Source organism: Aspergillus pseudoviridinutans, assembly GCF_018340605.1.
Source record: "Aspergillus pseudoviridinutans IFM 55266 DNA, scaffold_2, whole genome shotgun sequence".
Classification (NCBI taxonomy): Eukaryota; Fungi; Ascomycota; class Eurotiomycetes; order Eurotiales; family Aspergillaceae; genus Aspergillus; species Aspergillus pseudoviridinutans.
In genome coordinates, this window is record NW_025091282.1 from 4,425,364 (window position 1) to 4,453,180 (window position 27,817).

At 50.3% G+C, this 27,817-nt stretch overlaps 9 protein-coding genes across 9 annotated transcripts; 5 read left to right on the plus strand and 4 right to left on the minus strand.

Annotated features, from left to right (window-relative positions):
- Nucleotides 1–455: 455 nt before the first annotated feature.
- Asppvi_003605 (exocyst complex component Sec10 family protein) lies at nucleotides 456–3,240 on the plus strand (the record flags this gene model as incomplete). Its single annotated transcript, XM_043299566.1, has 3 exons — nucleotides 456–567; nucleotides 638–2,915; nucleotides 2,970–3,240. 3 exons carry the CDS (start codon nucleotides 456–458, stop codon nucleotides 3,238–3,240), a joined length of 2,661 nt encoding a protein of 886 aa, XP_043155501.1.
- A 739-nt stretch (nucleotides 3,241–3,979) lies between these two features.
- Nucleotides 3,980–4,830, plus strand: Asppvi_003606 (putative extracellular SCP domain protein Pry1; the record flags this gene model as incomplete). Its single annotated transcript, XM_043299567.1, has 2 exons — nucleotides 3,980–4,267; nucleotides 4,330–4,830. 2 exons carry the CDS (start codon nucleotides 3,980–3,982, stop codon nucleotides 4,828–4,830), a joined length of 789 nt encoding a protein of 262 aa, XP_043155502.1.
- Nucleotides 4,831–5,144: 314 nt separating this feature from the next.
- On the minus strand, nucleotides 5,145–7,579 carry EifCb (translation initiation factor eIF3 core subunit b; the record flags this gene model as incomplete). The annotated part of the gene is made up of 4 exons (XM_043299568.1): nucleotides 5,145–5,573; nucleotides 5,639–7,166; nucleotides 7,234–7,426; nucleotides 7,507–7,579. 4 exons carry the CDS (start codon nucleotides 7,577–7,579, stop codon nucleotides 5,145–5,147), a joined length of 2,223 nt encoding a protein of 740 aa, XP_043155503.1.
- An 831-nt stretch (nucleotides 7,580–8,410) lies between these two features.
- Nucleotides 8,411–9,494, plus strand: Asppvi_003608 (SWIB/MDM2 domain protein; the record flags this gene model as incomplete). The annotated part of the gene is made up of 4 exons (XM_043299569.1): nucleotides 8,411–8,563; nucleotides 8,664–9,134; nucleotides 9,188–9,241; nucleotides 9,309–9,494. 4 exons carry the CDS (start codon nucleotides 8,411–8,413, stop codon nucleotides 9,492–9,494), a joined length of 864 nt encoding a protein of 287 aa, XP_043155504.1.
- Nucleotides 9,495–10,271: 777 nt separating this feature from the next.
- Nucleotides 10,272–12,763, plus strand: Asppvi_003609 (E3 ubiquitin-protein ligase HEL2; the record flags this gene model as incomplete). Its single annotated transcript, XM_043299570.1, has 3 exons — nucleotides 10,272–10,745; nucleotides 10,811–11,049; nucleotides 11,110–12,763. 3 exons carry the CDS (start codon nucleotides 10,272–10,274, stop codon nucleotides 12,761–12,763), a joined length of 2,367 nt encoding a protein of 788 aa, XP_043155505.1.
- A 297-nt stretch (nucleotides 12,764–13,060) lies between these two features.
- On the minus strand, nucleotides 13,061–16,039 carry Asppvi_003610 (MutS family protein MSH4; the record flags this gene model as incomplete). The annotated part of the gene is made up of 7 exons (XM_043299571.1): nucleotides 13,061–14,490; nucleotides 14,548–14,635; nucleotides 14,700–14,819; nucleotides 14,869–15,018; nucleotides 15,070–15,110; nucleotides 15,169–15,487; nucleotides 15,539–16,039. The coding sequence occupies 7 exons, from the start codon at nucleotides 16,037–16,039 to the stop codon at nucleotides 13,061–13,063; spliced, it is 2,649 nt and encodes an 882-aa protein (XP_043155506.1).
- A 255-nt stretch (nucleotides 16,040–16,294) lies between these two features.
- On the plus strand, nucleotides 16,295–17,955 carry Asppvi_003611 (WD40 repeat domain-containing protein; the record flags this gene model as incomplete). Its single annotated transcript, XM_043299572.1, has 3 exons — nucleotides 16,295–16,519; nucleotides 16,577–17,655; nucleotides 17,712–17,955. The coding sequence occupies 3 exons, from the start codon at nucleotides 16,295–16,297 to the stop codon at nucleotides 17,953–17,955; spliced, it is 1,548 nt and encodes a 515-aa protein (XP_043155507.1).
- Nucleotides 17,956–18,128: 173 nt separating this feature from the next.
- On the minus strand, nucleotides 18,129–18,751 carry Asppvi_003612 (putative IgE binding protein; the record flags this gene model as incomplete). Its single annotated transcript, XM_043299573.1, has 2 exons — nucleotides 18,129–18,443; nucleotides 18,518–18,751. 2 exons carry the CDS (start codon nucleotides 18,749–18,751, stop codon nucleotides 18,129–18,131), a joined length of 549 nt encoding a protein of 182 aa, XP_043155508.1.
- A 1,418-nt stretch (nucleotides 18,752–20,169) lies between these two features.
- Nucleotides 20,170–21,417, minus strand: Asppvi_003613 (velvet factor family protein; the record flags this gene model as incomplete). Its single annotated transcript, XM_043299574.1, has 4 exons — nucleotides 20,170–20,446; nucleotides 20,505–20,990; nucleotides 21,048–21,127; nucleotides 21,190–21,417. 4 exons carry the CDS (start codon nucleotides 21,415–21,417, stop codon nucleotides 20,170–20,172), a joined length of 1,071 nt encoding a protein of 356 aa, XP_043155509.1.
- Nucleotides 21,418–27,817: the final 6,400 nt, after the last annotated feature.

Below are 27,817 nucleotides of genomic sequence, written 5' to 3' on the forward strand. Positions count from 1 at the left end.
TTGGCTCGTAACCTGAGGTGATCATCGTCAGAGGAGATCTTGTCCCGTCGAGTGGCCATTCTGCTAATCTCTTGGATACTCTTGGTTGGTGCCGGAGATCGGGCCACCGATCTGTCGTGTGGATTTTCCGGGGAACTCTACAGGCAAACTTAAGGTATTCGGCCAAGGCCTAAGGGTCCTTGGGCACATTGCCAACCTTCAGCCGCAAAAGCAATTATCGACCAGCACCACGGTCCATTCTGTTGGACCTTGGGGATATAACTAATAATGTCTACTTGTGTCATTTGAATAGGTAGCCTTTTTGCTCAGTATTGGATCCCTCCCACATCCATCCTGCCCCGCAGTATCTCCTCAGCAGCTCAACAGCACTGGGCGACTCCGCGGCCCCGAGCTGTCAAAGCTATCGTCGGGACGTCTGAAATCTTTTCTCCCGATGTTGAACCAGACACAGCAAGATGGCGAACGTAAGGAATGGGCCGAAACCTGGCGGGAAGCCGCGCAGAGACGTATTGGCTTCACTCAAGATGGCGTCAATGGAGGAGATCTCTAGGGCTGCCCTTCCAGCAGGTATGCTTAACAGGATCAATTGGCTCATCTTGCCGGTATTAGTTAAGTTAACGAATCTGACCACAACCAGAGATCATGTCCTCTATTCTCGACCACCTCTCGCCCGTCGATCTCATCCGTGCCGCACGGTCTTCAAAACTCCTGCGCGAAATGGCCTATGATGATACAAGATGGGTGCAAAAGCTGAAACGCATGGGATGCTGGAATGAGACCGAGGCTCGAAAACATATCGAAGAGACTTTTGGGACGATCGCGAACATGGAGTCGGTCGAGCAACAACAGGCCGCGGAGCAAACCGGACAACCACTCAGTGAACGAACCCCGGCGACCAGTTTGAATACACTATCGGATGGATTTGATCAGATTAAACTCTCCACCTCTGTTCCTCCCGAAGATGTTCATGAGCTAGAGAAGGACCCTGTATTGGGCGCGTTGAAGCAAGTGAGATCAGTGCGCGGAGAAGCACGCCTTGAGTACGGAAAGGTCCACGCTGCATTGGCACCGTTCTACGACGACATCGTCTCATCTGGCCCATCCCCGGATAATTTACTATTTAAGGAATATCCGGATCCTGAGCATCAAGCGCAAATACTATCTCAATTGCGATCATTCGCTAAGTGCGATACAACCGAAGGTTGGCGGGAAAGGAACGCGCGCCTACAATCCGCCGTATCAATGTTCGAAACTGCCGCTATGAAAGAATTTCGACAGGGTTACGAGAGTGAAGATATTGACGGTGCGATGCGTAAATACGCTCATGTTCTATTCACTTTGAATGGCGGAGATTCCGCTATCGAATTCTTCATCAACCATAACCACTTGATAACTCGAAAATCTGACTTGGGAAGGGTAGCGGACTGTATCGACGGGCTGAACCAACGGGTCAAGCTCGAACATACCCAGGCGTTCTTTACCAGACTGAGTGTGGCTTACAATGAGGAAGCCTCGATAATCAACCGCGCCTTTCCCCCGAGCATGAACGTTGGACCCGCTTTTGTTGAAAAGGTTGCACAAGACGTGCTATATCCATTCTTGACCGCGATCTTCGACGAGTTGCATCGTTCAAATCTTGAGTCATATCTCATCGCCGTCTCGGGGACATTCGCGCAGTGTCTGAACTTGTCTGAAGCACTCTTACCAATCCAGAACACAACTGACACGCTTGACGAGTTTCTGCACCACATCGTGGCGAAAGTATACGAGCCTCACATTGACTTGTACCTTGCAGAAGAGCTCGACCACTTCCGGAAAAACTCTGCGGCTGTAGTGGATGAGTGGGATAGGCAACTGTCAGAGCAGGCTGCTTCGACTGAATCATTTCTGATGTCCAATGTCAATAGACAGGCTGACAAGCGTGACTTTCTGACTTCGTTCAAAAAGGTAATTATGGCACCCGTCAACATTCTCCCCAGCTTTTCGAGCTCCAAGTCAGGCGAAACAAAATCCGATCAAGAGTCCATCGCCAGCGAACCGTCTTCGGCGCTGAAGAGCCCAAATAGGTTTTCCACTATTGCATCCCCTGCTCTTACCCCTACGGTTGAGGCCCCTCCAACCACAGAGCTTGCAGCTAAGGCTGCCGTCATGAAGTCGAAGTTGGAGGGCATCCGGTCTCTGTTTAGTATCGAAATCGCTCTCGGCCTAGTTCACTCGGCCAAGTCCAGCCTCGACCGTGCCGCCCAATTTGTGAAGATTGGAGGTGAGACTGGAGCGGCGGCCAAACAGCAATGTGAGGCAATATTTGTCGCGCTCTTGCGTATTTTGGGACATCAACACCTTATTGTCGGTTTCAACAAAGCGGTCGACCATCTATCCAACTATAGACCTCGTGAACAAGGCGAGCGCGATCAGGCAGGGGTTGAGCCTCTAGTTACCTTCTTGGAGCTCGTGAACGTTGGTGACCTTATATTGCAAATGATGGATGTATTTTACGAGCAAGAGCTTGTTGGGGCCAAGATCACCGATCGAAATGATTTTCTCGACCCTGCTGTGAAGGAAAAGAAGAAATTCGAGCAGATTTTGGACGAACGTGTCGCTGCTGGACTGAACAAGGGTATCGATGTCCTGATGGAGGAAGTGGATTATATCCTCGCGACTAGACAGCAGGCACTTGACTTCAATCCCGATGTCTCTACGGATCCGTACCGAAAGACAATGGACGTGGCTGTCAGTGAGGCGGCCGCGGCCGTGGTTGACGTCGTCTCGTCACATACGCAGATGCTTGTAGGAAGCACGGACAAGAGTACGCTAGATGTCTTCAACCAGGAGGTCGGATTAAGACTTTTCACAGCTTTGTGTAAGCATCTGAAGCGACAGAGGATCAGCATAGAGGGGTCCTTGAAGCTTATAAGGTGAGACTGCTCAGGTTGTTTAGAGGTTGTGTTAATCTTTACTGACTATACTAGCGACATGAACCACTACTTTAAATTCATTCAAAGCTTAAAGAACAACGATCTTCTCCTCTACTTCAAAGCCTTTCGGGAACTAGCGCAGATCTATCTGGTCGACCCATCTGATGCTAAAGAATTGGCGACAATCATTGCTGATGCAGATCGGTTCTATGGAATATGGAGGGTGGAGGAAGTCTACGAGTTCGCCGAACGACGAGCGGACTGGTTCCAGATTAAACGCGACGTGGAACGCGCTATGTACGGGATTGGGTGTAACGTTATGTGATTATTCCGTATGATTCCAGTATATATGATGATATCGGATAGACAGGCTAGAATACCCACATTGTTATACAGTCATCGACCAACGGATGGGACGGATGGCAATTCTCCACCTTGGGAAATTCGGAGCGTGAATTGATATCACCGCCTGCGACTTTTGAGTTTGTCCTGAATAACTCAAATCTTTTAATCGAGAGGTACCAGCATCATCTATAAGGCATCTTCGGAGAAGCAGAGCTTATCGTGATTTGACACCGATAAGACTTTTGCCAGTCGGACTGACGTCAATGAGCGGCTGCTGATACATAGCGCAAGCGCTCTCAGCCACACCCTTCCACCACTGCACGCTGGTATGTTTTCATCCTATAAAAAGAAGATGCTACCTGGGGACAGACATGGCTGGATAAAAGCAATGTTTCCCACCGTGTCTCGCCGTGGGCTACTGGAATGATTGTTGTTTGAAACACGATGAATTGAATAGTATGTCATCTCTTTCAGCCATCCAATACACTTTTTAACACTTCTTACACAATACAGGACTGCAGTTAAAGATGGACTACCGAGATTGATTATCTGGTTCTGCATTTCTCACATCTCAATCGGCTCATGCTTGCCTCGCTGATGCGGCATGAGCAGAGCAGTTGCACTGAATCTGTGTCTCGCATCGACATTTCATATATCCCTAAAGAAGAGCAGATGAATCACAGGACGAGATACAACCACCAAATTAGAGATTTAACAGAATGATCCCTACTGCTTCTAGACTGCTCGCTGCCGCTCCCATCTTCCTGTGGCCCCAACTTCTCCCCAGCGTACATGCGAGCGACACTGCAGGAACCACGGTCATAGTCACAGTAACACCCACAATCCCACATCCACCTTCCTATACTTCCCCCGAGATATTCAAAGATGCGGTCCTCTCAGCCAGCAACGCCTACCGCCGCGACCACAACGCAAGCCAACTAACCTGGAACGAGACACTCACAACATATGCTAAACACTGGGCAGAGGGATGCGAATGGAAGCACTCAGTGAGCCTCATTGACCCTATCCCTATCAAACGCACATTTAGAATCCATATTGATAATCACAGGGGGGCCCGTACGGCGAGAACCTCGCCTTCGGCTACTCAGATCCGACAGTCGCCATCTCCGCCTGGGGCGACGAGGGCCAGAAATACAACTACAAGCTACCGACGGGATTCAGCGAAGAAACGGGGCATTTCACGCAGTTGGTCTGGAGGGCGACGAGGGAGGTCGGGTGCGCGGCATTCAATTGCGGGTATAGCAATGGGAGTGATACGAAGGATACAGAGGGTCGGTATACGAGAGCGCAGGGCTGGTATGTGGTGTGTGAGTACTCGCCTGCCGGGAACGTGGTTGGAAACCAGAATGCTTTCTTCCAGGTGAATGTGCAGTCGGCGAGTACGTATTCTGGACCGGAGACGACAGGGCTTTCTGCTACCGGGAMCAGTGTGAGTACAAGTGCAAGGGCAACACCAACAAGTGGTGTCGATGAAGTGTATGATGGGCGCTTGAGAGACCAGTATCAGAATGCTTTTGTTGGGCTCATAGTTTTTATAAATCTAGTATAAGGCGTGAAGATGAGAGGAACTAAATTTATGTACGCTCCTGCGAAGATCTGCTCGCTCATGCATTGTCATCTCTCGTACTACCGACATCGCGCACATAAATTCCCATATGGGGAGATAGCACTTATATCTATTCACTTTTTGAACGTTCCAGACACTCCTGGACTGAAATCAAGCCAAATTGGTAATGGAAAGAGGCTTAAGGCGGAGAGAAAAACAGAAATCCCGGGGAGAAATTGGCGAAGATGTTGACAGAGAAGAGTGAAAAGAGATAAGGTAGATAGAGGACAGCATTAGATACGAAAAAAGAACTCCACTTAACCGATGACTTCCTCGCTTTCCTCGACAATCTCTTCGACAATCTCCTCCACAACAGTATCGCCTTGCTCTTGCGTGGTTGCAAGGGCGTCCTTGGCCAACTTGGGGTCGTCCGCGTCCTCGGGGAGACCGTAGGCTTCCCTCTCCTCGGCAAGGAGCTCCTTCTCCCGGCGAATCCAGGCAAGCCACTCGTTGAGAACCCGCTTGCGCTTCTCGACAACGGCTGTGTTGGCAATATCGACCGCGTATCTGTCCTCCTCGTCGAACTCCTTGGAGTATTCCCGAAGGTTCTTGCGCACTTGCTTCTGCTCCTCCTTGCTGAGAAGAGTGGGTGGGCGAGGGCGCCAGAGGAATTGCTTGAACTTGTCTGTGGGGTTCTCGGAAAGGGTGTTACCGGAGAAAGTGTGCATGTTCCAGCCGTTTTCCAACTAGAAGAGAAGGTAAGTCAGCAATGTTACAAATATTGATGAAAATGGTCGGAAAGGCTTCTTACCGAGTGTGTCCACACGCTAGCACTGCTGACGACGTAACGGCCGGTAGGATCCCAGTCGATATCCGTCACACCGTAGTGTTCAGCGGTCTTCATCAATTGAACGTTGGCGGCGAAGTCCTTCTCGGCTTCGGGCTTCTCACCCTCAAAGTCCATGTCCCAGAAGTCCATGTCAAAGCTGGTCTGGGAGTGAACGGTGGCAACGACAACGAAGCGACCCTTAGGCGACCAGTAGATTGCGTTGCTGTTCTTCTTTTCGATGGTGCGGATAAGCTTGAAGTTACCGATTGCTCCACCCTTCTTCTCAGGGGCAAAGAACGACACGGCGGTCTTGGGTGCAACAGCAGCACCAGCGACAGCCTCGCCGGTTGTGATGAGAACGAATCGATTGCCATTGGGCTCCCAAGCGAAATTGATCACAGTATCCTTGAGACTGTCAACAACTTCAACAGGGACACCCTTCTCGCGTACCCGGAAAATCTCGAGGTTGGTGGCCATGGACTTCTTCGATTTAGAGTGTCTATCCACCTTCACGCAGACATATGAACCCTGGGACTGCCAGTGGAGCTTGACGTCGGAAACATTGAACAAATTACGTGTTCGTACAATTTCTTTCGATGGGACGCTCATCATAGCGACTCTGGCGGGGCTGCTACCGATTTCAGGGGTCCAGAAGCAGAGCAACTGTTCGTATTGTTTGACGCCCTCACGAGTCACAGTTGCGGGTGACCACTCAAAGTCCATGACGCCGTCGATCTTCACCGATGTCTTTCCGAGCAAGTTCATTCGTGGAAGCTCGTAGATTGAAATGGACTGGTGCTGTAGCATGCGAGCGACGTACTTTTCATCGGCAGACCACTTGAATGCAGGCCACTGCACCTTCTTCTTGGGCTCAGCGTCTCCCGCGGGAGCAGCAGTGAGATCGTGAGAGACGAAGGAACGTAGAGGCTTTCCAGTTGCAATATCCCAGACGATAATGTTCTTTCCTTCCTCCTCGTAAGTCAAAATAGACTGGCCCTCTTCAACCTGAATGGGGCGCGCGGACCAGGTCGTCAGATAGCTCTCACCAGGCGAGAACTCGATGAGCTGGACGAAAGGATGGGGGAACTGCTTCTGTTTCGAGAAAGCGGGACCACCCCAGAGCTGAACACCCTGAGGGTGAACGGATGCGAGGAAAGTACCCTTCGGAGACCACTGGACGAAAAGCTGCGTCCAGTGCGCCCGGTCGACAACATTCTCGGGCGGATTGTTCTTGTTGTTCCAGAAAACGCCAACTTTGTCACCACGATAAAGGGCAAACTGATCACGCGCGTTGGGATCCGCAAGCCACGAGCGGAGATGCTCCTTCTCCTTAAAAGGCTCGACGGCAGGGGGCTTGTACTCTTCATCAATGCGCCCTTCGCGGCCATAGCGCTCGATATCCATTAACTTGTTCACGAGAAGGGTGTGCTTTTTGTCGAGGGCAGTGCCGTGCAGCTGCTTGACCGCGGCGACGGCTTGTTCGGGGGTCTCGAACTCAACGAAGGCATATCTGTAGAACGCGAAGTAAAAGGTTAATTATCCGAGCTGCAACCCTGTGTTCTTTCACCCGTACATACCCTTCGGACATGTTCTTGTCGTTGAGGGGCATAAAGACCGCATCTTCAGACGTGTGGCCCACCGTGTTGAGTTTCCTCAACAAGAACTTGATGAGCTTTTGTCTGCTTTCTTCGGGCACAACCGGGAGTCCATCGATCACAACAAATGTATCCAAACCCTCTTCGAGCTTCACTTCATATTGCGCCTTGAGATCTGGATGTCGGATAAGGAACCGTGTTAGCCATGAGGGGCAACAAAGCGAGAAAACGTCCACCCCAAACAGTCGCACTCACCGGAGAAGTCAATCTCCTCCTCCTCTTCTTCGTGGAGGTCCTGCTCAGACAAAGTATCGAAACTGGGCGCCATGGCTGTTCGTGACCGGGGACGGTGGAGCGAAGGCGATGGGGAGGTGGGAATATCGAGGATGAGATCCTGTCTAATTTTCTGCTGGTCAACCCCGTTTTGGCTGGCCTTCGATTTTAGGGCAAAAAGAGCAAATCCCAAGCGCAGCCGCTTCTGTGTGCGGTGTGCTGACTTATTTCTGAGTCAGCAATTCCAAGTCACGTGGCTCATTGCTCAGTTTCATCATCCGCCCCAGCTGGGCTCTGGCTGGGCTTTCATGCATGATTTCCTCATTCGGCATAGTTCTAGACCGAGGTGGTATTATTCTCGTAAGGTACATACATCGAGAGAGGGAAGTACGGTAAACTGGTAACTAAGATTCGTCAATGCTCTACACTCTCTTAAGTACTACTACTACTGGGGAACAGCAACAACACCGACGCATCATCCCGGACGTCTTTGCTGCTACAGGTTGAGCACCCTACTTGCTGTGGGGTCAACCGTCTTCATCCTGTCTTTGTTCATAAAAGACTTATATGTCTTCTTTCTTCTCGTCCAGTCTCCCTTGATATTGGTACCTGTCTCCGTTTCATATGCCCCGCCGGTCCTAAGCGCCAAGTGAGTGACCGCTTAGATCTGGACGAGCTCAACTATCACCATTGCGATACCCATAGGACCGACTTTACTCTCATCCACACTTTACTCTCGACTGTAGCGATTTCTCGAACCTCAATTCCAACCTCTCCAGCTTTGGAACTGTGGAAAAATAAGAAATCGAAGCTCTTAGACGACATGTCGCGTAAGATTACCATTCTATGTTGTGTGTAAGCTCCGAACTCGGTCTTTACTGACATCATGCCTTGCGCGACAGTATCCCCGGACGTTGAGGCCCGATACACAGAGGTCATAGATTCAATTCTTGCAAAAAGCGACTTGAATACCATTTCTGAGAAGCGCATTCGCAAAGGCCTTCAGGAAGTCGTCGGCTATGATCTCACTCCTCAGAAGGTCCGTAACGCCATCCTCGACCCTGTCGCAAATTGTCCCCCTCAATATTGGTCCATCCTGGGAAATGCAAATTTTCCGCTAACGCGCGTTGTTATTGCAGGCTGCCATCAAGCAGCTTATCATGAAAAGGTTCGATATATTCGCGGAACAAAGCGGCATCGGAGGTTCTTCTGATGCGGCTCCATCATCGACCGGCCCTACCTCCAACGGCCAGGCACACACCCATGATTCAGTAACACCCGTGGAGCCCTCACCTCCTGCTCAGTCCTCATCCCCTCAGAAGCGTCAAGCGGAGAGCGATGACCAGTCCGATCCATCAAGCAAAACCCCCCCGGCAAAGAAGAAGAAGCCCGACCACGATATCGACGCAGATGCCCTCTATGCTGCCAAATTGCAGGCAGAGGAGAACATGCGGGCTCGGCCAACTAGAGGCGCCAGTGCTCGTAGGGCAGCGCCGGTGAAGAAGAAGACCAAGGCCAAAACGTCCAAGAAAGTCAAGGCGGAGGACGATTCGGATCTTGATTCGGGCTCCGAAACAAAGAAGGAAGTGAACCGATCTGGCGGATTTCACGTGAGTTTCCACCACTTCTTATAGGATGTCGGCCTCAATTGACAACCGGACAGAAACCATTGAACTTGTCTCCGGCACTTTCGGCATTGCTGGACGGCGAGGCTACGGTACGCTATTCCTCGCACCGTGATTCTGTCTGATCTACAATCTAGAACATCTACTAATCGCTTACAGCTTTCTCGTCCTCAAACGGTAAAGAGACTCTGGCAGTACATCCGTGAACACGATTTACAAGATCCTAACGACCGACGTCAAATCCGTTGCGACGACGCCATGCGCGCTGTTTTCAAACAAGATCGCATACACATGTTCACAATGACCAAGATCCTCAATCAGAATCTGTATAGCCCGGACGAATAGTCTTTCATTTACACGACCGATACATGACGATATTTCCGCTTCAACTGCAGCGCGGCCATTGCTACCCATCACGAGCATACTGAATATTTGTTTTCTTTTCTATCTTGCTTCTTTGCCTCTCCAGCATATCGCATTGGATTCCAGGCGCTACCCATTCGATTTCAATTTTTAAACGTACTCTCATTGGCGAATTTAATGCCCATGCTCATTTTCATATGTTTCTCCAGCGGGAGTTGGTGCTGCCTCCGAGACATAGTGCTTGACGGAGGATGTCTTCTAGGCATTGATAGTCGATAGCTTCCCATAGCTTCATAGGACGAATCATCATGAGTCATTCAATAATCGATTTCACAACCTGTACGCCGAACAAACCCGTGGGGCCACCATGATAGTTGACCAGGTATTATTGCCAGCTGCAAAATTATATAATATGCTCTAAGCGCGCTGTGAATAGTAGGGATATTGAAACTTATTCTCGCGAATCTGCCAGTCGAGTTGGAAGAGTGTCAACGAAGGATAAGCTACTCCGTGTTGTATCTTCCCAGAAGCTTGGTGATAACTAAGCAGCGAGCGCAACTTTTTTGCCCGCCGCGCACACCCCGCCGCAGAGTGCAGACAGCCCGCATTGAAAAGAATCCTCCGCAGCTTGCCCCAGACAATCGTTCGTCGCGTATTCAAAGGGGATTGCTGAGCTTTTAAAATCTACGTTTACCTCTCGGGCATTGCCCCATCCTTCTCAGCCCAAGGTCCCCAATAACACTTCGGCCAGCTGTCGTAATGTCTGAAACCGAGCAGCCCCGAGCGACCCCAGCGCAAGGCCAAAACCGTGGTGGTAGCCGACGACGCGGCCGAGGAGGGTTCTCTCATCAAACAGGACAGACAGAAGCCACACAACGCCCGACCGATGGTGCTGGAAGGGGTTCACGATCCCGCGGTCAGGGACCCAGACGAGGAGGCGGGGGTCGCGATAAGCAGAACCGCAGTGCCAGACCGGGTCAAGCCGCTGATGAGAACGCAACTCCGGTGGCTAATGGGGAAACGCTCTCACAAGGCGCGCCACTGGCAGATGAAGGTGAAGGGAAGCAGGTAGCTGCAGCGGCGACAGACGATGCCGACGATGGCGAGATCTGCTTCATTTGTGCGTCGAACGTCGCGCACAGCTCCGTTTCGCCGTGCAATCACCGCACCTGTCACATTTGTGCTTTGAGATTGCGAGCGTTGTATAAGAACAAGGCTTGTGCGCATTGCCGGGTATGTTTCGTCTTATGGACTGAATATTCATCTCCAGAGTCCGCTAACGTGTGCTCTTGGGCCAGACCGAATCCAGCTATGTAATTTTCACGGACGATCCGGCAAAACGATATGAGGATTTCACGGATGCGGATTTCTCTCAGAAAGATGAAAATTTGGGAATCAAATACGAGAATAATGACATTTTCGAAGACACAGTATTACTGCTGCGGTACAACTGCCCTGACAGGAGTTGTGATGTGGCTTGCTTGGGTTGGCCTGACCTGCATCGTCACGTCAAGAGCAAGCATGGCAAAGTCATGTGGTATGTACTCATGGGCTGTTGTGCGCATGACTGACAGAAGTGTTGCTAACGATTATTCAGCGATCTTTGTACTCGGAACAAGAAGGTCTTCACGCATGAGCATGAACTCTTCACTATGGCAGAGCTGCGCAAACACGAGAAGTATGGTGATGATGTGCCAGGAGCCTTGGATCAAAGTGGTTTCAAAGGACATCCCGAATGTGGATTTTGCCGCAAGAGATTCTACGGCGATGACGAACTCTACGCGCATTGTCGTGACCGCCATGAGAGATGCCACATATGCGATCGCCGGTCGGCCAGTCGGCAGCAGCAGTACTACATTGACTACAATGCCCTTGAGGATCATTTCCAGAAGGATCATTTCCTTTGTCTGGACAAAGAGTGTTTGGAAAAGAAGTTCGTCGTTTTTGAGTCACAGATGGACTTGAAAGCCCATCAGCTAGAGTGCCATCCCAACGGACTCTCCAAGGATGCTAGACGAGACGCGCGGACGGTAGATCTATCAGACTTTGACCTGAGAACACCTTATCAACCCCAGAGACAACGCCGTGGCGCTGGCCGTGGTCGTGATCCGAATGCGGATCCGCTGCCTGTATCAAGCGCTCAGCCGTTAAGGCGGGATGAGATTGCTTATCAGCGACAGATGGCTATCCAGAGTGCACAGTCTGTCTCCACCCGCAGCTTTGGCGGCCAGCTTACTCGCAATGATACTCAAACTGTTCGCGCGCCAGCTAGATCTGGCGGTGCAACACCGGTTCGAACACCTTCCGCCGGCCCGCCAGTTGCGGAAATGGAGGCTCTCAATGTCGGGGCTCCGTCTGAGCCTGCCACGCCGCAGGACCAAGCTCGCCGTCTGCGACACGCAGCTGTGGTTGAACGCGCCTCCAACCTCCTGCGGAACGACGCAAGCAAGCTGGCAGATTTCCGCACCAAAGTCTCTCAGTACCGCACGTCAGCTCTCTCACCAACCGAACTCATCGATGCTTTCTTCTCCTTATTCGATACCTCTAGCACTGAACTTGGAAAGCTTATCAAGGAGCTCGCGGAAATTTATGAGGATGAATCCAAGCGCAATGCCTTGCTGAAGGCCTGGAACGACTGGCGCGCGATCAATGAAGACTACCCTGCTTTACCAGGTCCGGGAGGTCAAATTCCAGGCATGTCACCGGGCACAGTAAATGGAAGCGGTGTCGGCGGAAAGCGTGTCCTCCGGCTCAAGTCATCAACAGCACAATCTTCCCGGTCTGCGGTTGGCAGGAGTGGCTCTATTGTCTCAACGTCCTCATCCTCCTCCACTAACCCCTTCCCGCCCCTCTCTGCCTCTACAGCCCGCTCTGCACCTCGGGCGATCGCAACAGGTACTCCCTGGGCCGCAGCGGCACCTACTCCTGCTCGATCCATGGCCAGCGCCATCAACCCATCTTCTCGCCCTGCACCTACTACCTCCCGCACCGTGCGGAACACAAATGACTCTGAAGCATTCCCTGCTCTCCCTGCAGCGCCGAAGCCGAACGTCCTCATGGCAGGCCTCACTCGCGGAACCGTCCGATGGGACGATCGCCGACCCCCTCCGGCCAATGCTTGGGCCTCGTCCGCCGGAAGCGGTTCCGCATCTGCGAATGGGCCCGACGATGACTACGGGGAGTCGTCGTCAGCTGGAGGGAAGAAAGGCAAAGGCAAGAAAGGCAAGCAGACACTTTTCCATTTTGGGTAGAGTATCTGTATGTCTCTTGTCTATGTCGGCGTCTGAGATTTGTATTTAAGCGGTTACATACTGTGTTAGAGGTAGTTCTGATAGCGTAAAGGTATGCAGTGATTTGCCAAGGAGGAGTTACATAGGAACTAGAGCAATGCAAGCTAGACCTTACGAATCTCATTGTTACCTTGAACATCCGCCAAGTAAGATATAGTCAAACGCTATTCGGCTACTATGATACAGTATCTTAACTTGCTACATTGTTACCTGCCACATAATTAGTTTCTTTGTGTCTGGGTTTGAACATAGCCATTATCAGTCCGCCCGACTCTCATCATGAGACATTTCCCGAGAAGAGGGATCTGTTACCGACTCCCTAGAAGACGACGAGATCAGAATGGCATTTTGCGGTTCATCACCAGAGGCACCTTCAGCACAGTCCTGGGAAGTTAGGTGCTCCAAGCTATCTTGTGCTGCTTCGGCTGGAACAGTGCCTGGATCATGATCGACTTCATCATCGCTCATCTCAGCCGTTTCATCCTCGATGGCGGCCATACGCAGTACAAAGTTATCCTGCAATATTTTCAGCCATTCCCGGAGAGCGTCCCCTTCCAGTGTTCCATTCCGCGCTTGTAAAAGTTGCTCTCTCAAAGAAAGCAGGAGATTACGCTTACGTGACAGCATGAGCGCCTTGGACTTGCTATGCCGGCGCTGTGCTACCTTGTTCAACTTCTCCGATACTTCCTGAGCACATTCGAGCACGCCTGGCGGCAGATCCACAAGCTTTGCCGCCGCAAGGCCGTAGAATTGCGTTGTGTCTGGGCCTTCTGCGATCTTGTAAAGCATTACCATCCGAGATATGTCCGGTGAGATTTCCGCGGCCAGGTGGAGACTGACCACGCCGCTGCGCTCAGCCAGGATTAGAGCCAAGTCGCGGAAGTGCGTAACGAACCAGACAAGTGCGCGGCTTTCGATAAGAGCTTCCGCAATGGCAATGGCGATTGCAAGACCATCGGTTGTACTCGTGCCGCGGCCGAGTTCGTCCACAATCACCATACTCCGCGGCTCGATATTACGGAGGATAAACGCCATCTCGCGCATTTCCGCGGCGAAGGTTGAGACATTCGCCTCCAGATCGTCGGATGTAGAGACGCGAGCGAAGAGCTGGCGGATTACCKGGAAGGATGCATATTCTGCTGGAACAAAACAGCCAATTTGCGCCATGATGGTCATCAGTGCAAGTGAGCGGATATAAGTCGATTTCCCGCTCATGTTCGAGCCGGTAATTACCTGGAAACGCGACTGCTGGGTTGCGTAAGCGTCATTGGGAATGAACTTCTTCGTATGGATCTTCTCCCGAATCGGGTGCCGTCCGGATTTGATAGCGAGCACATCCGTCAACTCAGGTCGGATGTATTCGTTGCATGTGGCAAGCTCCGCAAAAGCAGCAAGCATATCAAGCATGGCTATAGCTTCGCTCACCTTGAAAAGGACGGATATTTCTGAGCAGACATCGTTGATAAGGCTTTGAATGGTTCGATCGCTCATGTTGATGACCTCATTATGTGCGTCTATGATTTTCTGGTTTAGCTTGACGAGGTCAAGCGTCTGGCATTCTATGCGGTTTTTTCTGCGGTATATATTGATAAAGATTTCCGGGAGAGTCTCTGCCTCCGAAGCGGGCACACTAATATAATACTGACGAGCCGAATCGAACTTGAGGTCTAGATTGAGGTTGTGCGATTCTGTGAAAGGATAGCCATCAATATCTGCCACAGGAGAGCAGAACTAATACAATGTACCAGAGAGTTTGGCCACAAGGTCCGCGGCATCTACATTTGCTTCTTTATATGTCTGCCGTGCGACGTCGAGGAGACTATTGACTCCTGCCTGCAGCGAGGTGGTCGTTAGCTTCTGTCAATAATATACCGTCCGGAGAGAGTGTGAATCATACCCTGACGCAGTATATACGCTGATTTCTAAGATCAAGCGGTTTGGTCTGGTACGTTACATGCTCATTCAATGTCTCTTCAACAAGCTGTTCTATTGCTCGGTGGCCTGCTGGAGCGCATAACTGACAGGCGTMAGTGGCAGCAGACAGTATACGTCGGGCCAGGGTATACCTCTCGTATAGTCATGAGAAGGCTACTCTGAGCTGTCGCAAGTGCTTTATATATTGATTTGATTGATGAGACATATGTTTTGAGCATGATGACGTTGTTGACTGATTGCTCCACGTACTGAAACGTGCGTTTTGTGGGAGCGAGGATAAGCTGCGATGTCAGCCATGGCTAGTATCGGTACTATAGAGGGAGGGAACTGACAGACGTCAAAACTTTGTCTGCATCGATGAAACCTTTCAGGGCTATGGGGCACTCAGAGATTAGTGGTATATGAACAGTTCAGATCAAACCCGCACAAACCTTGTCTGACACAGATGAACATATCCTCTTTGGTTGAGAGATCTTCGACGGCGTCGTATCTTGCCAACAACTTCGAATTTTCTGTACAGGGCTGCAAAATACTGGCCCTAAGGAGCCTGGCGCCCATTGACGTCAACGTTTCATTGAGCAGGCCAAAGAGGCTATCCTTTGACTTTGCATTCTGAAGATTCTGAATCAGTTCGAGTGAGGCTATGGTTGACAAGTCAATTGACATGGAGCCTTGAGAAGGTTCGAATCTGATTCGCAGAGAATGTGATGTAAATACCCGGTCAAGCTCGAGTTCGATGTACTTGAGCACCTGTTGGGCATCAGAGTCATGACATTTGGTATTTATTGATGCAAATCTTACAGCAGCCAAGCAGCACGATGCAAAGTAGTTTCCTCCAAGAGTGATTTTGATTGTTTCAACATCTTGTGGAAACGCCAAGCGATCCACATATTCGTGGCCAACCTTCTCCGACCAATACCTGCGGTCGAGGAAAGTGTAAGTAGTGTCTGGGATGTTTTCCTGGATGATGTAGAAGAGTTTGGATTCTTTGGCAGAGCTCATGAAAAGGATCTCTGTGGGCTCGAAAACAGCGATCTTGGTGACCGTTTTGGCATATGTCTGACTGTCACAGATCTGGCATAAGACTGTCTCCGCTGTAGAGAGATTGACGAATGCAAGTCCAACAGTTGATGATACTCCTCTAGACTCACTGATAGCACAGATGATGTCCTGAGATGCAATACTTGTAGCAGTTGTGGCTGGTCTTGCTGTCCGGGGTCGGTCGCTATCCTGTCTAGAGGTGAGAGCAGCAAAAGAACTAGCTTCCCCAAAGGACGAGACACGAGACAATGATCTCGTCATTCTTTCAAATATAGCAATCAATAGGGAATCATCATCAGAAGAAGCGAGGAAAGAAAGTGAAGAGGAGAATAGAGGATTGTGTACTTCGGAAAACTACTTGTTGTATACGATAAGGAAGGTTATCCATATCCGGTTTAGCGCAGATCTCCACCCCCCGCGATAAGTGATTTTGATGAATTTTTTCTCTTCAGGGTCGGGATTATTGCTCAAGACAACAACCATAGCAATCGCTAATAATAATCCCTTTTTGACAAGATGGCGACTCTTGTACCCCCTCCGAGCAAGCGCCAAAAGTTGGAGACTGCGGAAAAGGCACGGCTTCAGCAGGAAATCGACAGCATCCCGGACAACCTGGGAAGCGTCCGAGTACAATTCTTTGATCAAGCAACCGGGTCCGCAACTGGCCCTTCAGTCTCCGTCCCGGTGGCTGACGCCAACATCAAGAACCTCGAGACTCTTTTGAATACACTACAAGGCAATGTAGGTACGCAGGATATTCAATTTCGAAAGAATGTCGGAACTAAACCTCAAATCTAGGACGATGACGAACGAGTACCATATCGATTCACCTACCAGTCTGACGACCAAGATGGCCAAACGATCGATATTCTTGCAGACCTGTACCATTCCTTGCTTAAGCCAGGACTGAAGACGACTGAAGATACCGTCAAGCTTTATTTCACGCCGCAGGCCGTTTTCCGGGTGAAAGCTGTTTCGCGATGCTCCGCTTCGATCGCCGGACACGGAGAGGCGATTCTTGCGACTTCCTTCTCGCCGGTCTCTTCGTCTACCATGGTCTCTGGGAGCGGTGACTCGACGGCGCGAATCTGGGATTGCGACACAGGAACCCCCAAGCATACGCTCAAAGGCCACACTAGCTGGGTTTTGGCTGTAGCCTACTCGCCCAACGGAGCAATGATCGCAACAGGAAGTATGGATAACACTGTGCGACTGTGGGATGCGGCAAAAGGAACACCTTTGGGCGGACCACTTAAGGGCCATGCGAAGTGGATTACCAGTCTGGCGTGGGAGCCCTATCATATGCAGGAGTCGGGCAGGCCTCGCTTAGCCTCCGCGTCGAAAGACTCGACGGTCCGCATATGGGATGTTGTTGGGAAAGGAATTGACACTGTCCTCACCGGACACAAGGGTTCGGTCACCTGCGTGCGCTGGGGTGGGACAGGGAAGATTTACACTTCTTCCCACGATAGAACGATCAAGATCTGGAACGCACAGAATGGTTCGTTGCTTCAGACATTATCGGCCCACGCGCACCGCGTGAATCACCTGGCATTGTCGACGGACTTCGCTCTCCGAACAGCTTACCATGACCACACCGGCAAGGTTCCAGCGTCGGACACGGAGAAGGTGGCTGCAGCGAAGAAGCGCTTTGAACAGGCTGCCACGGTCAACAATAAGATCGTCGAGAAGCTGGTGTCGGCGAGTGACGATTTCACCATGTATTTGTGGGACCCAGAAAACTCTACCAAACCTGTCGCGCGGCTGCTGGGCCACCAGAAGGAGGTCAACCATGTCACCTTCTCTCCCGACATGGCCTACATTGCCTCGGCGGGTTTCGACAACCATGTGAAGCTTTGGAATGGACGGGATGGGAAGTAAGTCGTGAGATTGGAATGTTCACCATCATTCAGCGGCTAACCAGGCCATTTAGGTTCATCACCACTCTCCGGGGTCATGTAGGCGCTGTATACCAGTGCTGCTTCTCCGCGGATTCTCGCCTGCTCGTGTCCTCGTCGAAGGACACCACCTTGAAGGTCTGGAACGTCCGCACAGGTAAACTCGCCATGGACCTCCCGGGACATAAAGACGAAGTCTTCGCCGTGGACTGGAGTCCAGACGGACAGAGAGTGGGTAGTGGAGGAAAGGACAAGGCTGTGCGGATATGGACCAACTAATCTAGATTTATCATAGACCCGAACACAGATACCCTATGGCTTAAATTTACTATTATATCACTCCATTACCCTCCTACTCGTCTAGTCTAGAGTCTATCGCGCCTAACGCCATGAAACAAACCGGGATCTGCAGCGCAACCACCCCCTCCAGTGCAGAACCCCTGGCAAAAGGATCAAGTATACTGGAAAGCAGCAGGCTGCGATGACACGAATGGGATAACCGTCGCCACGAACGGCACACAGGCAGTGACATTACCCGCCGGCACAGTCGCATTCCGCAACGCCGCAAACACCCTCCACCTACGATCCGTCGTGGGACAAGCCATGAAGTCACGCGCCCCCAGGCCTGTAAAATGCCAGGCCCCGCCGGCCTGGGAGAAGGGACCCGTAGACGCGCCGGGGGGAATAGAAGGCGAGTGAGCCGGGGTGAAGTGGACGGCACCATCGCCAGTGACGAAGATTTGCTGGCCGCCGGGGACGAGGACGTCCTGTTCATGTCGACGTGGTCAATACGGTGGTTGTCGTCGACTGCCTGGATAAGTATCTGTGATAAGGGACGTACCAAAGAGCTAGCATCCCCATTCAGGACGGTACGGTTACCCGGTGGACAGCCCGACGCCAGGGGACAGGTGGAGGCTGTCTGGCCGTTCAGGAAGAACGTGAGATTGGACGCGGTCATCATGCGATCGTTGACGGGTGTCCCTGGGGCGCTGGCTCTGACCTCGAATGGGATACCGGCGGTTTGGTTCTCTGCTGCTGCCAATGCAGCGAGGAAGGAGAGTAACATTAGCCTCATTACGGGGATTGGTGGCTGTCTTCCAGTAGAAGTGATTATGACTAAAGAAGCGCGCTGGTATAGAATGAAGTGAGCAAGGGGAGAAAGGTGTGATGGCTGCTTAAGATAGTGTTTATATCCGCTTGCCTCCGTGAGTAGATTGGTCTGGCTATATTAGACCAACCTCATCATCATGACCACATTCGGATCTTAAATGCTCGTTTCGGCACGGTAGAAATGTTGTTGGGTCATGATTCAAACACACATTTCTTCAAATGTCATGATGATCTGCGAGCCTCGAGCGCCATGAATCAGTCGGCTAAATCCAGGGCCCATGGAATCTCATCTTTTCGTCTTCGATTCCAGAAAGTGACCATAACATGTCAGCTCAGGGCTCTCTCGACAGTGCCGCCTGGCGGCCTGAACGACCTGGAAAGCCCTATAGGGGTGATAAGAAGTAGTATGCGAAAGCATCACTTCGGGTCCATCCAGTATTATCTGCTCTTAAAAAATTTGCAAAGGCATATTTGCCTATCCTCAGCGAACGCAAATATCGGGACACATCGGGCCTAACCCATGGCATCATGATGGCGGCACCGGATCTCAAGCCCACAGCCATTATGAAGCATCATCATACCTCACGAAACCCCTTCCGTGCTATTGACAACGACGTGTCCCGAGAAGGCCGAAAGAAGCTTCTAATTCTAAAGAAGCCACTTGTAGACGTGGCAACAACAAGACAGCGGTTCATGCAGTTTACGAATTCGTCGAACTCAAAATGCACTTTAATCGAACTACAGTCGCTGATCGATCTGTTGGCCCGGCAGGTCCCGATCCCTAGCTACAGTGTCTGGTCCAATCAGCATTGGCTTTCTCTTTCTTGAGAGAATTGAGACTTGGTGATTTTATATCTCTCCTGCGTAGATATATATATACCACCCAGTGGTTAGACAACGAACTACCATGTACACGCGATCACCAGCGTGGGCGAAAATCTTTGGCCTACGACGAATATAATATATCGTAATCCTTAATTTATGAATTCTTACGTTTTCAGATCCATGGTTGATTTCATACCCGAGTACAGTGATAGGTAATCGGACTGTTTTCGGTCTTATTCACCTAGCCTGATATGTGCATGTAGACAACCAATTCAGGATATAGCGCACTCTGAAGGTGATTGCGTTCTCTCAGAGAAGTGTCACAAAAGCAAGGAAAGAGGATTAAAAACACAAAAAATGAAAATAAGCAATTGAATCCCTCGCCACCGGCCTTTATAGCAATACAAACCCATCCTGTTGACAAAGCAAATCCTTCCGAGAACACCGCGTGAGGAACCCCAGATTTTACCCCATTAATGCCCGTAGAAATATCAAAGAACTCACTTGTTGCCCAATTTTTTTAAACGAATGACTCCAGCAAGCTTACGCTGTCATCCACTATTCGTAATCATCACCGTCGTCATCACCGTCACCACCACGCCCCCGAGGACCCTTGACACCGTCTTTACGAATAGGTATCTTGATGCCCTGAAGAGCAAAACACTTGCTTAGCTGCGTGCTCTCGATGACGCCCGGGAACTTCTTAGCGGAGAAGACCTGGAACGGCTCGGAGAAGACGGAAGCGAGAACGGGGGCAGAACCGTGATTGATCACAGGCGTGTTGTTCGTGGAGTCGCCAGACTGTGTGCCGACGTTGACGAAACTCATCTTCAAACTATGATTCCGATCAGTTTGGACAATCACAAGCACAAATGGCCAGGGGAGACGCTTACCGGAAGGTTCCCTCGGTTCGCACACTCAAATCTTGCAAAATGAACCATACGCCAATCTTGTTATCGGGATCAGTGAGTCTGAAGGCGCTGGCGCTGAGACTTCCGATAAGATTGCGTGTGAACATGCCACCGGGCCCCGCCGTAACTGGCTGCTGCGCAGGGGACATGCCAGCCTGGGGCATCTGACCTCCAGCGTAATACGGCGGATAGTAGGAAGCCTGTGGATTGGCCCCGTATTGATACGCCAACTGAGGATTTTGCCCGTAATAACTGTTCATCTGCGGGTATCCGACGGGCTGGCCGTACGGGTTCTGTGCGAAGGCGGGATAAGTAGGAGAAAGGTTTTGCGGAGGTGGTGGGTATGATGAGGACATTGCTGTCGATATTGATGGCGAGGTGGCCGAGTGTTTGACAAGGTTCACTTCGCTGGTTCCATCTGCATTCCACAGATCGACCGTGAGGACGTAGAAGGACGTATCGATCTCACTGGAGGATGTGAGTTAGCAAAGCTGGCATCGCATAGAAAAACGAAGGTCCACGTACTTAATATCGATCTCTTTTTCAGTTTGTGCATCTCTGACTATCAAGCGGATGCAGGGGGGAGGCGTGATTGGTCTTCGATCCTGATGAAACAGTCAGACACCTCCCGAGGATAGAAATGATCCATCCGAAACTTTTTACTGACCTTATCGCCAAAGCCACACATGCGAGCTCGAATAGGCTGCTGCACCACCTGAAGAGACCAGATGCGGCCCTCGTGGATGGTCGAAACCGGGGCAAGGTGGTCCGCAGATCGCATCGGACCGGCTGAACCTGGGGTCGGATATGCAGAGGACGGAGGAGGAATGCGATCCATAGAGAGAGGAGGTGGTGGCGGCGGGACTGGATGGGACCTTTCCTCGACGGCGTACATGGTTCGTAAGCTCAAGGAACCGAGGACGGCACCAGGTATGAATAGAAGAGAAAGACGTTATTCTCGTAGGTTATAGAGTGCTGCAGTCAAGCGGAAAAAGAGGAGGGATATATATGTGACATGCGACGAAGCGGAAATTCAACGTCACTGTTGAAGCATCGATTGTAGGCCGCAATGAGGGGTGATGCCTCCGCGATCGGAATGAGGACGGTGAAATTGCACTTCAGCACGACCAGCGCGTGATGCAACGGACTGACGTCGCAAAGCGAGGTCCCTTGCAGGATATGTGAAATATATATAAATATCGCACAAAGCCGTATCAAAGCTTCTATTGTCGCCCGGGGTTCGCTAGTAGAATTTCAACCGGACGTTTGTGGTAGAGCCGGTGTCGCAAAATGTCTCGTCGGTCGCGGAGGTGCAGTTTCTGCGAGTGCGAGGTGTAGTTTGAACGGTGAAAAAAGCGGCAGTGGCAAATCTTGAACGGAAAATATTCGGAAATGACGAGGATGGTGTTAAGTGAGGTGATTCGAGTTGCAAGTCCAGCTCGAACCGCCAGGAACTGAATAGCTCTCTCGATGCGCAATACTGTTGAATATAACCAGAGACGCAATCAGCTAGCTCGGAATTGGCGCAACACAGCTCAGAGCTTCCGACGGACGTTAAGGCGATCGATTTGGGTGAGCCGTAATGAGAAGCTGTCAAAGTGCGGGAGATTCGCTGAGCCTTCCACGGGTCGCTTGAGGACCAAGGGTTCGCCGACGCGGTTCAAGGCTGATCCACTAGAAGATGCAATGAGCTTCAGAGACGACAATCCGGTTCGTCAAGCGCTGACCTTGAATTGGGACTGGTGAGGATCAACGCAAAAAGTCGAAAGACCACGTCAAAAAGACGGTCGTAGGATATGGCGGGGTGAAAGAAGTTGGGAGAGTGAGAGACCAAAAACGGACGGTAGAGGGGAAAAAGAGAAGGTCACGGGTATGAGAGATCTAGACTGGAAGGCCGCGCTCGTGCTTTACCACGTTTGCCTTGTCCTGGATTTTGGTTTTCGATTCTAATCAATGGTTATTTGATTATTCTGCTCTTGCTGACATGAATCTAATTTATTGAAAGTTGAGTTTATATGGAATCCGACCCCTAAGTCAAGACAAGCCAGACTCTTGTCAGCGGTCGGTACGGAGTAGTACTAAGTAAAGGTCCTTTACTATGATTATTATGAGCGACACGGATCAGGAGATGATCAGCCCGGCGCAGGAACCTCGACCCAGACGGTCGGGTTCCCCTTCTCCTCAGGCTAGCCATCCATCTATCAGCTTCACAAAGCTATCTCCTTCCTATTCTAAGCGACAGTTGATGAATCACTTTTAACACCTATCGTTCATCTACCGCCATCTGTATTTTCTTCTTCCCCCTTATCGAAGTATTTTTGAGAAAAAGAACCTCTATCTTCCTTTTCATCACTGCATACTTCCTTGTCGGCTCACTCAAGAACAGGATACCGTCATCCAGGTCGTGGGGCCTGCTGTAATCAGCGATGTAACGAGGGGACAGGATGATTTGACAAGAATTTACGCCCAACTGCTGCATTCTGCGAGAAGTGGAGTGCCGGATCACCAATACAACTGACCGAGACCGACCGGCCGACCATGCCCATGTCTGTTGTCCAACGCTGACTGGCGGTCCTCCCAGCTGGGTCGGCCAACTCGGCCTTTTGTACGAATTGAGAAACAGTGAGAAATAGCGAGAGCGGCAGTTGCAGCAGTATCTATCCGTGACTATCTAGATACACAGTGTACCTAGAATCCTAGATACGACCATACAAAAGAACCAATCATGTCCGCATCGGGTTAGACTGCCGCTGATCTTGACTTGTATGGCCGTTTTCGTCATGACCTCTCTCTGTTCCTCTGCAACAGAGAATCATGACGCCAAGGGAATATCGATCAAAGTCTGAGCTAATGAGCTGTCGGAGAATATTATTCCAGTCGCCCAAGTCCATCAAGCCTTACGTCTGGCTGCAAGATTGACTGTTGGCATCTTCTTTGCGGCCCAAGATGCACCTGTCCCTTTTTAGTCAGATCATCAGCGGATGAATCCCCATCAATGTGATATCATGCACCAATACAATACACTCTCTGGGATGGTGAGCTTGCTGCGGCTGGAGCAAATCCCGCGCAAGAAATTCTGGTCAATGGAGTTCTTCCTCTTCCGTTTTCTCGAGTGTCACTAGATACTGCAAGTGACTGTTTTGGCTGGCTTGCAGTAGGTTGGTGTATCTCCGCTCATAAAGGACGGGGTTTACGCCTCATGGTGTAACCCAAAACCACATTGCCCACTTCGTTCTTCTTCATCATCGGACCTCTAGCAGCAGGACACCCGGGAGTCCAGCTTTCAGTACGACAAGAGTACTCAAATTCTTTTATGTGAAAGGCTGGGCGGCTGCGGTGGAAGAGCAGTGTGCACAGAATAAAAAAGTTGGTATCATATCTATTCACTAAGTACTGCGCATGTACTATGTAGGTTTTCTTGAGGCTACCAAATTACCTAGAGAATGAAAGCAATCAACTTGGTTCTTGAATCCAATCATCTCCGTCCTAAATCCGGATCCGACCAGACATGGCTGCCTGAGGCCATACACCCGCGTCGGTGCCAAGAGTACAATGGTTTCCCCAAGAGGAAACAGCTTATAATTGCCTTAGGCAGCTCCTATCGTCAGTGGTTGACACAAAGCAAATGCTTTTCCGGTCAATCATTTCTATAATCAAATCCCGATCTGAGAGGTAAGACCGGCAATGCGTTTCATCTTTCCAGCGACCATTCACAGAGACCTCACCAAATGATGCCCCTCCAGCTCTCCACAGAATCAGACGCCGTGATGACGTGTTCATCATCGGATCGAACGCAGTTGTGCCAAGAGGATCCCGATATGTTAGAATTCGTATTGAGTGATACTTTCTGTGTAAGAGATTCGACAGCTGATCGACCCACCTCAGTGAGTTTTAGTTGTCGACGATGGCGTCGAGGAGATGTTTGAGGTCTCGGCACATGTGCGCAATAAGAGCCTAGTCCAATAACGACTGAATCAGGGCAGTACCGCACAACATTAGACCTCCTTGGTATCTTCTCCTTCTCTTCCAGTGAGAGTTAATGTTACCAAGCAATGCTGGACTTGGTCACTGGTCAAGTGGGTGATGCCTAGGTGTAGAAACAGAGAAACAGACATACCCAGAGGGGCATCCTATTGGAATGTCATAGAACGACGGGCAAGGCATGCCGACAACTCTGCCATCGCCTACAAGAAGAGGCATTGGCAACATGGCTGCAGTATGAATGGTCGATTTGTGATCGACGACAAAGATCGTGGAGGGTTGACAGTTTCTCGTTTGGCATATTCGTGGTTGCCACAATGAGAAAGAAGTCTGTCGATATGTGCCCGGATCATGTCGTCTCTCAAGTACCTAGTTTCATAGACCTCCAAGCTTCGCGGCTCATCACAAGAACTGGCCGAGCTCAAGACTGTTCGGTTATTTCTGAGGGCCCCTGTGCCACCTCGACTAGAGTGCCCAGTCTAAGATCTTAGAGGCTTTCGCCCTAACTATCCATGTCCAGGATGGGCATCGAACGAAGGTTCGTCTTGCGAGCTTCTTGGTGTTCTAACTTACCACTACCCAAAGCCCAGCTTGGACGAAGACCGGAACTCCTGACATGCTCGTGACAACGCGGAGGCATATGAGTTTATCGAGTATACCGGTGACTCTTTGGCCGAGGGGTTATATCGTAAGTTTGCATAGCTCGGCTATCAGCACGGTAAAGTTCTCAGCAATCAAAGTACAAAAGAGGTGCCTGCTTTGAAATTTATTAAGTTTGCAGGCCTGTCAGCCTGATGCTCACCACATGAGACACTTCGATTGTATCTTCTCGTCACGCTCTTGCAAGACTTTTTCTGAAGACCGGCACCTCGCGAAGACTCTTCTTGCCCTTGGGCGAAATGACGACCGATGAAACGGAAGTCGATGGTTCTCGAAGAAGTGGGCTGGGTCAGTAGGAGTTCAGGGGTAAGTTAGGCTAACGGTTTCCCTAGAGAGCCGCTATTTAGAAGGCTGGAAACCGAAAACAACGAATTGATCGGAAAATTCGTGCACTGAGATTCACAAGTAATCCAGGAGAATGGCGACAACACATCCACTGTGGAAATCCCGTTAATTTCGCCGCATAATATGTTGCTCTGAAGTCAAAATCGCTCGTTTGGCAGAGTATATGATTGTAACGCAAGCACTATCGATAAGTCTATTCAACTTAAATGGGAACTTAGTCCATGATTAAGTTGTTGCTTGCGAGATCGGCGTTCGTTGACAGACGGATTTCTCAAAAAGGCCACTGTCACTCCCTCGTTCTATTATGCCCATTAACTTTTTCAAGGAAACGAATCTCGAAAGGGTCAATTGACGATGATTTCGAGAGCGCCTTATTAGCCGAAAGCAAATCCCGCACGACACCGCATTTCATAGACACATACTTAGCCTGGATCAGTCTTACTACAAATAGTTATTGGTCTGGCCGGTGATGCTCCTTCTGGTAAATGGAGGGATTGTCGAATACCGCTCGCAAGGGTCTCAGATTGTGAGTAATAAGTAAAGGCATGTGCCTGTTGACGGGAAAATACATGAACGGAGACTGTCCTTTTTCCCCCTCAGGAATGGTCTCAGAGGACCCCAGGTGAACACGACAGCTGTAGGAAGATATCGCCAATTGTCATCGAAACTTGGACACCACATGGAGCCACAGACGGTGCGTAGAAGGCTGTTACTTTTCCATTCAGCGAATGCGACGGAGTCTTGGTAAGCTCCAAGTTTAGGTGGCCTTGCATATTCCGTTGTCCCGAAAAACCAGTATTGGTCCCCAACTGATCAAGAATGACAGGGATATGTATGGTCTTGTTGAAATCACCGATGGAGACACAATCTAATTCGAGTTGCTAGTTGCTGGCTTTATTGGTGCGAGAACTGCCATATGGATTTCAATTATAAAGAGTAACGAAAGGCGGAATGTCTCGAGTCTTTCGTCATATTTCTTGGCTCAGGAGCTGTCGCATGCACTTTTTGGAAGATGGTCGAACAAAGTGCGGAGTGTGTCTGAAGCTGAAAGTGTACGTTGACCTTCTGGAATGGACTGCATAATAATGCACCATGTTCAACCTTGATCGTATGTGAACTAGTAGTTCCTGACATAGACTAGCTCACTCAGGCGTGAGCATACTCAGCACTGAACACTCAAATCAATCAGAATTGCGACTCCCAATTCACGGTGTCTCGTCTACACGGACAAATCCACCCTCCGCAGAGCCCGAACAAGTCAGAGAACTAGAGACGTTGATCCAATGATGGTAGATCAAAGGAGTCAAGCCCAAGAGTACTAATTACCCGAAAAGGTAAAAGCAAGTTTGGCTCCAAACTCCGATAAGGATAGCGCCAAGGTGGAGAGCCCGCCGGATTAGTATTTTTGGCTTCTAGGTCCAGCCAGTGGAACAACGAACAAGTGGAGTTGCAGGTGGATTGTCCGAAGATGGCATGACGAGGAATTGGGCTGTATGTGACGATCACCCAATGATATGCGAGTCGATAGTGTTAACTAGTAGAAGCATCATGCGTATCATGATTAAATAATATGCAAATGTATGGATGAGGGAAATTTGTAGGTCATCGAGGAATCGTTTTTAAAGGGGAACACGGAGGTAGCCGATTGGCGAAACTTGATATTCTGTTCCGATGACCGATATATTCGATAATTGTTAATAGTCAATCCGATCTGCATTCCAGCTTTTGTCAGAATTGATAGCATTATTATCTGTTGGGTCTTATCCGTTGTTGCTCTAGCAAGGATTTAGTTAGGACACAGATCTGTAATGTTGTCAATCATAGGTGTCAAGGGGGGAAGTACGGAGTAGGTTCCTGAGATTCCTAACCGACTCCTTCCATTCAGGAGTCGTCTTCCTCCTTCCTAGTACGGTCAATGTGGTTTTTACCCGCGGGACTCTTCCTGCAACGGTAAATGCCAATTTCTGCCAGGACTCAGTATCGAGTGCATGATGCATGTATCTGTCCATCCAGGGTCCGGTAAATCCGAACGCAGCCGGTGCGGCGACCTGTACAGTGTAGGAGGCATTTACTCATTCTGTCACCCCAGAGCGTCGGAGAGGAGTATCAGTTTTGGTAACTGTTGAGACGGCGATCGATCTCAGACCCACTGAGCCTGAAAATCCGTTCGTTAGCCCGTTGACTGGGTCTAACTCGTGCTTTCGGGTGCGAAGTCAAAATAGATTAAATACCAGACCCCAGCACTGGTGCCTTCGATGCGTTGGTGGGTTGATTCGTGGACATTCCCGACGCTCTTTGGTCACAAGACA